The following is an 8,723-nucleotide window of genomic DNA, read 5'->3' on the forward strand; positions in this document are numbered from 1 at the left end:
TTGAAAAAATCTTAATATCATTAAGACATAAAATGGTAGGAGTATCATTTTTTTAGACTAAATAAAAAGGAAAGAGTGTAATACAAATTGAGACACTAAGTTTTTTTTTATCAAGTTAGACTTGTTAATCGCCACAAAATACACTGAAGGAAAATCACTTTGTATATGAAACGTATATACAATAAAAATGGGGCAATGATAAATATTGAATAACTCAATAAAATATAACTGTGGCAATAGTATTCAACTCTAATTAAAGAACTAATTAAGACCTTCAACATCAGTCTTAACCAATTGCTACCCCTCCTTAAAATTATTTATTTGCATGTTGTTAGCGTTGACATTTAATATAGTATGGAATAACTTTTCAAAAAAGTTTTCTAATTTTCAATGTTGATAAGTTAATTTTTTATAAATATTTGTTAAAAAAATAAATAAGTTGTTAGTTTTTTTCTAAAAAATGGCGTATGTAATAAAATTATAAAAAAAAAAAAAAAATCTCATAAGCCGGATAGATGATTAATCTATATAGATTATCTCCTCTCCACTTCCACCACATAAAAAAAAAAACTTTCACATTTAGCAAACATAAAAATCAAATTGTATAAATCGCTAGGGGCATCAAATTTGTATAAAATCGTTGACAGCCTCTCATTTGTATAAATCGTTGGCAGCCTCTCGTTTGTATAAATCGATGGCAGCCTCTCAATTCTAATTTTATGTGTTTGTATATCTGCATAAAATTTGAATTTGTATACAATTGAATCAAAATAAAGCGTTTGTATATCAAATCTCTCTCTCTCGCTTTATACAAACACAAATTATACATTGTATTTTGTATAATCTGTGTTTGTATAAAGCGAGAAAGAGAGAAAGGAAAAAGAGAACTGGGCGGGGGAAGATTTGTATTGTATAATTATAAGTGAATAGGATGAAGATATATGTATTTGCATGTGTATATACAATTTTCTCTCGCTTTATACAAACAGAAACTCAATTTATACATTTGTGTTTGTATAAAGTGAGAGAGGCGAGGGAAAGACTGGCGAGCGAGAATTTCAGGGAAAGAGGCGAATGGCAATAATTTGCTACGGGTTATAATTAAATCAAACTGTGATTATAACATTTAATTTGAATTAATACTTTTGAGACTATTAACTTATCAAACACCAAAAAATAACTAAACAATCACTTACTTTCAAAAAAATTAATTTTGATGAAAATCATTTTCCTTCCTACCAACACATTGAATGAAACATACAATATCAACAATTGAAAAGTATCTTAGAATACAAGTCTAGGATTATTTCAAATGCCTTTTTTCCAATCATACAAAAATAAAAACGCAATAAGTACCCTGCTATATACAGAGTAATAGGACAAATTACTACCTATGTTGATACCAAAGTCTCAAATAATTAGTTGATCAATAAGTAATTTGATAAATAATGTGAAGCAATTACCCTTTTCAATTCACAGGAGGTGAAAATATTATTCATAATTACGTTGATTTTTGAATTCTCTTTTACCAATTCCTCTTATGATGTTAGTTATCGATTTATAATTATTAAATATATAGTTTTAAAAAATGCATTTTTTTTTCATCCGGGTATTCGGTACCCGAGGTGGAACTAATTGCGGGCAAGTCCGCGCTCCCTATGTTAAAAAGCTATGTGATAAATAATTTGATCTTATATGCACAAGTATTTGTTACACATTATACTTTATTTACTTGTCTATCTAAAAATATTTTTTTATTTTATAATCAAAACTACCTAACTATGTAGTAGTAACACTATCCTTCAAAAGGATCAGGGAAGTTGGTAAGTTGCAATACTTAAAAAACCAGTGTTGTTAGAGTTTGTCAATGTCTGTCTTATTCTTTTGAGAGTTGCTAAACCTAAAACATTGTCGTGTTTCCATAGTCAACATTTGTCCTAACTATAAATACACACACATTTTACACTCTAAAGCACACCAAAGCACAACACATAAAAGTGTAGCAACTTCATAAACTATAGCAATAGATATAATGGCTTTGAAATATAGCTTCTTTGTTCTTCATGTTTTAGTCATGTTTTCTCTAGCAAGCATGGCACTTTCAGATTCTCTTTCACCTTCTTTCTACAATCATGTTTGTCCCCAAGCTTTGCCAGCCATAAAACGAGTTGTTGAGGCTGCAGTCAGGAAAGAGAGGCGAATGGGTGCCTCTTTGCTACGTTTACATTTTCATGATTGTTTCGTCAATGTGAAATTCTTTAATTTTCCTCTTTTCATTCTTACATATTTCTATTCATGCAATAATCCTACATCAAAAAGTCACTAAATTAAACTAGTACGTACTACGTATTTCTTGTAAATGCAGGGGTGTGACGCTTCAATTCTTCTAGACAAAACGGCTACTATTGACAGTGAAAAGACTGCAATACCTAATAACAATTCTATTAGAGGATTTGATGTTATTGATAAAATCAAGTCGGAGGTTGATAAATGTTGTGGACGTTCTATTGTGTCTTGTGCAGACATTGTGGCTGTTGCAGCTCGCGACTCTGTAGTTGCAGTAAGTTATTCATTTTACTCTTGTCAATTTATTATTATATTAGTTCTAAAATAATGTATGGATTTTTGATGAACTCAGCTAGGTGGACCAACATGGGAAGTTCCACTAGGAAGAAGGGATGCTACTACAGCAAGCAGAACCACAGCAAACAATGATATCCCACCTCCATTTTTGGACTTACCTGCGCTTATCAACAACTTCAAGAAGCAAGGATTGGATGAGAAAGATCTCGTCGCTCTCTCTGGTGGCCACACTCTAGGATTTGCTCAATGTTCCACCTTCAGGAATCGTATCTACAATGACACTAACATCGAATCCACTTTTGCAAGCCAACGCAAAGCCAATTGTCCACGCAATGGAGGCAATACCAACCTTGCTCCACTCGATCCAACTCCAGCTCTTTTTGACTCAAAATATTTTAGTAACTTGTTGTCCAAGAAAGGACTTTTGCACTCTGATCAAGCACTATTTAATGGCGGTCAAACTGATAATCTTGTTAAGAAATATAGTACCAACCTCGGGAGTTTCTCTAAAGATTTTGCCGAGTCTATGATTAAGATGGGAAATATCAAGCCATTGACAGGGAATCAAGGCCAAATTCGCGTAAACTGCAGGAAGGTGAACGTCTAAGATAATGTTGATCTTGAAGAATTTGATTGTTTTTCACTGTAACTGTGATTTTTACTCAAGAGCCTCTGTTCCATAAAATGAGTTAATTGTGAATGGAGAGACTTTGTAGAGTTGTGTGGTAATTTGTTAATTATCGAGAGATTGTATCTTGTTGTTTTGATTGCTCAATAAATTCAAGATTTGGGAATGAATATGAAATTTCTTCATGACCATATCATCAGTAGAAATTTTTGTTCTCAAGTAGCCTAAGCATGAAAAAGGACACAAATTTCAAACAACCTTTGCTGGCCTATGTAGTAAAAGTAACTATTCCCTATGTGCTTGCACATCTTCTGTGAATAATGTTTGTGGTTGTTCCAGGTTTTGATTTATATTCCCTCATTGTATAATTTGTTAATCAATATACAAGGTAGGGATCAAAGTCCAACAGCCATCACTCCAAAAGTAAATATCTTGATTAATAAAATATTTTTAAAAAAATTGAGATTTCAATTGGTCCAAAATTTGAATGAATTTGATATCATCTTATCAAAGTTTGAAAAATATAAATAACACTCCCGTGACTTACTTTCCTTTTTAGTCTGTTCCAAAAAGAATGACATATTTATATATTAAGTAACAATTTAACTATAAAATGTCTATTTTACCCTTAATGAAATGACTTACAACCACATAAATTTCTATCATTCATTTTGGACCACAAGTTTTAAAAGTATTTCTTTCTTTCTTAAACTCCGTGTCGAATCAAACTACCTCACATAAAATGGGACGGAGGAAGTACTTGTTATCATGGTTGTTACATGTTTAGTTAAGAAAATTAAATTTAGACATTTGATATTTATATAATATAAATGTGTATCTGAGAAGAAACGAGTGAAATTTATATCAATTAATTCATTAATAAAGTTTTTTCACAAATTCACATTTTCTAGACACCACCAACAAAGTCTTATGTCCTATTTTTCCGAAAAAAGAATTCTCTGGGTGGAAGTTTCTTTCTCTTTTTTATCAACATCATTTAAAAAATTCATGTCGAATATTTCATTTGCATGGCTATAAATTTTTTATCAACATTATTTAAGAAATTCATGTCGAATATTAGCATATTCCTTATTATCAGCTTTCTGAATCGAAGGTATCTGACTTGTGCCTTGGTAAGTTGGCAACTTTTCCGGCGAAAGTCTTGACACCTCCATATCGAGGCCTTGACCGCGTTGAAAAAAATGGGCTGACATTTGAAATTGTAATGGAAGTCTTGATTCTAAAAGGAGGGGAGAAGGTTTTGCGTGGAAAAAGTTTGACCACTTTTGAAGTTATGACGATATTAGGAAGTTTCTAAAAGAATAGGTGGAGGAGATTTTGTGTGCGCAAAATTTGAGTAAACCATAACCAAAAATCATAATGTAGTTCAATATTGCATTGATATAGAAATACGTTGTGTGATTGCTTATTTAAGTTCCTTCAAATCTTCTTATCTCCTTCCCACTTTTTCAAGTGAATTACTCAACATTATGCATTACAAAAAACTTCACTGTTATCCTTCAGTAAGAAATCTAAGATGATTACATTTTGTCCACAGAGTTCATTAATGGCTGCGATAATTCAAGTTATTGCACATTGTGCTTATTTTATTTGGGTCTTGGACGATGATTACAATCTGTTGAGAGTTATAATATTTAAAGGAATTTTGAAAGTTTTCAAGATTATCGCTAATTCGAGGCATAAACCAGAAATGGAGCAATAATACACGGTTAAATCTCATATTAATTGTGGTAATTTTTATTTTTTGAAAAAATGGGACTATGTTTGAATAAATTTTGCTTGAATGAAGAGAAGGCTTATAATTGGGAGTGATTGAAAGAAAGAATTTGATTCTTGTTGTTTACTTTGTCCAATATATACAAATAGTCCATTTATGGAAGCTTCCAATAGTAATTGGGATTCTAAATATTTCACGTTTATCTACGGTTTAAAGAGTTATAAAGTGTTGTTCATCCAAAGCACTGGAAAATGTTGTCTAATATTTAATGGGTAATGTTTTATTCGAAAATATAAAATAAAAGAAAAATGACTAAGTTTTCGAAAAATCGATTAAAGTTATGATTTAAGCAAATCGAATTCTCAAAAGAACAGAGTCACCACTTAATTTTTAGTAAAAAATCAAGAAAAAATACAAGATTTTTCAAAAGACTTAAACAGATAAAATCAATTGAAAAAGGGTTCGAGTTCAAATGTACATTCCGAGAAGGTGTTAGGCCCCTCGGAATTGCCCGCTAACTTGCGGTTGACCGGCGATTTGACTAAAATGACTTTGATTAATTTTTGAGAAAATAGTTAAATAAATGACACATTTTATATTATTTTCTTTTTTAGGGAAAGGGATCCAAAATGGAACATTCGACTTGAAACACAAGTGATTAGAACTTTAACAAAACTACATTAATTGAAACTCATTTGAATCACTTTTAACATAATAAGTTAAACCAGTTTAGTCAATTAAAGCATGAAAACTATTTTAAATTAATTGAAGATTAAGTAAAAGTTTTCAATAAAAGTACAAGAGTTGATAAAAAATGAAATTTCATTAAAATAAACTTAACATAAAGAATATGATTCATCTTTTGGGGATTTTGATTAAATTAAATCAAGTCAAATAAAAGGGTTGAAATTAATACAAATAATAATAAGAGTAAAATAAGAAAGTTAGAATGTGGGCCTTTTTGCCCATATTCCCAAATTTGATGGGCCTCTTGGCCCATTTTCGCCTTGACCTGTGGTGCAAAAGATGGGCTTTGGCCCATTTCCGCCCCCTGAAAATCTGCACATACAATAAGTGTATACTTATGTATATAGGCGGTATTTCAGCCCATGTTTGTATATTAGGCTATATAGCAAACGTATGCAGTCCACTTCAACTTTCAACACCTGTATTTTAATTTTTTGGACCTGTATATCAATATTCACCATGTATACCGGTGTATACTGTTGTATACAGCATGTATACTGCCTGTTTTCGGACTTTCCGTACACCTGTTCTCAATTTCCAGCTCGTATAAAATGATTGTTGACTCGATGGAGAAGATGTTGGGTTTTTACCCAACCCGTGATGCAAAGAGAGTAACAAAGGGAGTCCGATGGACTCAAATCGAGGGGGTTCATGCAAGAGAAGAAGGAAAAAGATTAATAGTAGTGCATAAAATATACGATATGACATTTTTTAATTTATGACAAAGAGAGTGATTAACAGTGATGGTATTCAAGAATGAAAGAGCATTGTTCATTTGAGGAGACACTAGCAACATGCTTGCATATATATAATTGAACAAAGTCACTGTTGACCAATTCATCCATGGCTAAAATAAAAGAGATGAATAACTATGTATCAAACAAACAATTATGGTTCATTTTATTTTTATCAATACTAAGAAACTAAGCATGGAGGATTTTTTTTTTTTAAAAAAAAACATGGATAGAAAATATAAAATTCTAGCACTAAACTATCAAAGTCTAAGCTTAGGGAAAATTCAAGACACATACATGTACATATGAAAAATAAAATAAATGGTCAATTTACAGGCTCCTAATAACGCATAGAAATAAACCAGTAGATGTAATTTAATTAATTTTTCTTTTCTTTATTTTATAAAATAGCATATTTTGGAAACAAATCAAATACATAGTTCGAGTAAAGCTCAGGCAAATGTAGTTTCGATAGTCTTAACGAGTTGGAATTAATTATAATGACAAGCGATTGTGATCAATCCGAAATTTCAAAATTAAGCTTAACAAGACAACATCTTGAAGATGAAATCAATACAAATATGTGAGAGTCAGAATCAACAAGATCCAAGAAAAAAAGGAGAAGAGAGTCCAAAAACAGACATGGGGAGGGATGAACTAGAGACCAAACGGACTCATCAAGACTTCAAGCAAACAACCAAACAACCAACATTCAAAATAGGCCAATTACATCATTGACTTGCAGTCAAAACAAGTCGAAACAATCTGAAAATCTCAACATTTGAATGTCTCATACAATAAATTCATATGACCAGCGCATCGTGAAACTAAGGATACGAACAGAAATGAGTATTACCTTTTGGAGTGCATCAAACTGGACAGCAACGAGCAGAACGAACTCTTCCACCACACGACCACGAACACCAACAGCGAACCAAAGAACTAGGTGGAATCTCGAACGAACTTGTGGCAGGCAAAACTGGAGGAATGGAACTTGGACTAGAATTAGTTATCTCCTCTTCTCCTCTGATTTCTTTAGTGTATTTAGTACATCCCTATTCTCTCCTAAACTGAAGTCTTTTAATAAATTTTCCAAAAAAATTCGCCTCCCCTTTCCACAGTGAACAGGAGCAAATATATAACAAGGAACTAGGGTTCGGAATTTTTTTGGGGGGGGAAAAGGGATGAAATTCGGATAGGCATAAGGCCCATCTCAATTCAAACTTCAAAAAAAAATTCACCATTAGAGGCAAACATACTTTTCTGAGATCTCCAACCTTATTCCGGAAGAGGAAATGGGAATGGACGACTGGGATCGATCTCCCGTCCTTGCCGTGCCACGCGGAGCGATCTCACACCCCCAAGGACGGGAGACGCGGCTGACAGATGTTTTTTGCTGTTGTTGCAGCGAGGAAGATGCGGTTGGCAGATGTTGTAACGTTGAATTGGAATGTTGTGAACGTTTTGCTGGAGTTTCTCTTGTTAGAAAATAATTGGGTTGGGAATTTAGGCTAAAAGAAAGAATGGGCTGGAATATTGGATTGGGTCTGCTGAGATTTGGGAGAATTTAGGTGGGCTGAAGTTATGGAAATTGGAAAAAAGATTGGGCCCAGAGAATTGCAAGGGAATTGGAAAAGAAATGGGCTACTGATTTTTTTTTATAAAGGCCCAAAATTGGGTCCTTTAATATAGCCAAATAAATTACTGATTTAGCCAAATTGAATTTCACTAGTGAATTTGGCTAAAAGTTAGATAGGACAAATTAATATAATTGATTTATGAGCTTCTCAAACTTGAACGAAATAAATAATTAATTTGAATATAAACTAACCGATTTCAATAACTCAAAATTATAACAATAAATTATACTAGACTAAATTAATAAAATATTTACTAAAACAATGTAGAAATCTTTTGATATGGTTTTCAAATATTTATAAAATATATTAATTATATATATAATTATATGAAATACATTCATTATTCAAAACACTATAAAAAGTCGACTGAAATTAACTAAAATAATCTTGAAACTATTTGAATTTTATAAAGCTAATTATTCTAGGTCGTTTGAAATCTAAAAAGCTCAAAAATTAATTACTATCGGGGAGGGTCAAAATTAGGTGTCAACAACTGTCCCTCGTTTTACTTGGATGATGCAAGAAATTCGAGGAAAATGAAATTGACTAATCCTAATTTTGACCGACCACATCTTCATCTTCTACTAAAAGGGATTTGGTACGGACTTTAGGAGTTATGGCTGAACCCTAGAAATGGGCTTCCTACATATCTC

General features: G+C 32.1%; 1 protein-coding gene across 1 annotated transcript; it reads left to right on the forward strand.

Annotated features, from left to right (window-relative positions):
* The first annotated feature begins 1,988 nt into the window (after positions 1–1,988).
* Positions 1,989–3,381, forward strand: LOC102594314 (peroxidase 2-like). The gene is made up of 3 exons (XM_006365298.2): positions 1,989–2,248; positions 2,366–2,560; positions 2,639–3,381. The coding sequence occupies exons 1-3, from the start codon at positions 2,033–2,035 to the stop codon at positions 3,188–3,190; spliced, it is 963 nt and encodes a 320-aa protein (XP_006365360.1). The 5' UTR covers positions 1,989–2,032; the 3' UTR covers positions 3,191–3,381.
* Positions 3,382–8,723: the final 5,342 nt, after the last annotated feature.

Source organism: Solanum tuberosum, unplaced genomic scaffold, assembly GCF_000226075.1.
Source record: "Solanum tuberosum cultivar DM 1-3 516 R44 unplaced genomic scaffold, SolTub_3.0 scf00546, whole genome shotgun sequence".
Lineage (NCBI taxonomy): Eukaryota > Viridiplantae > Streptophyta > Magnoliopsida > Solanales > Solanaceae > Solanum > Solanum tuberosum.

Excerpts from the sequence above, each read along its gene's own strand:
- LOC102594314 (XM_006365298.2), top strand. The coding sequence starts at position 2,033 with ATGGCTTTGAAATATAGCTTCTTTGTTCTTCATGTTTTAGTCATGTTT. Across the intron at positions 2,249-2,365 it reads TTCATGATTGTTTCGTCAAT|GGGTGTGACGCTTCAATTCT; the intron begins GTGAAATTCTTT and ends TTGTAAATGCAG. Across the intron at positions 2,561-2,638 it reads CTCGCGACTCTGTAGTTGCA|CTAGGTGGACCAACATGGGA; the intron begins GTAAGTTATTCA and ends TGATGAACTCAG.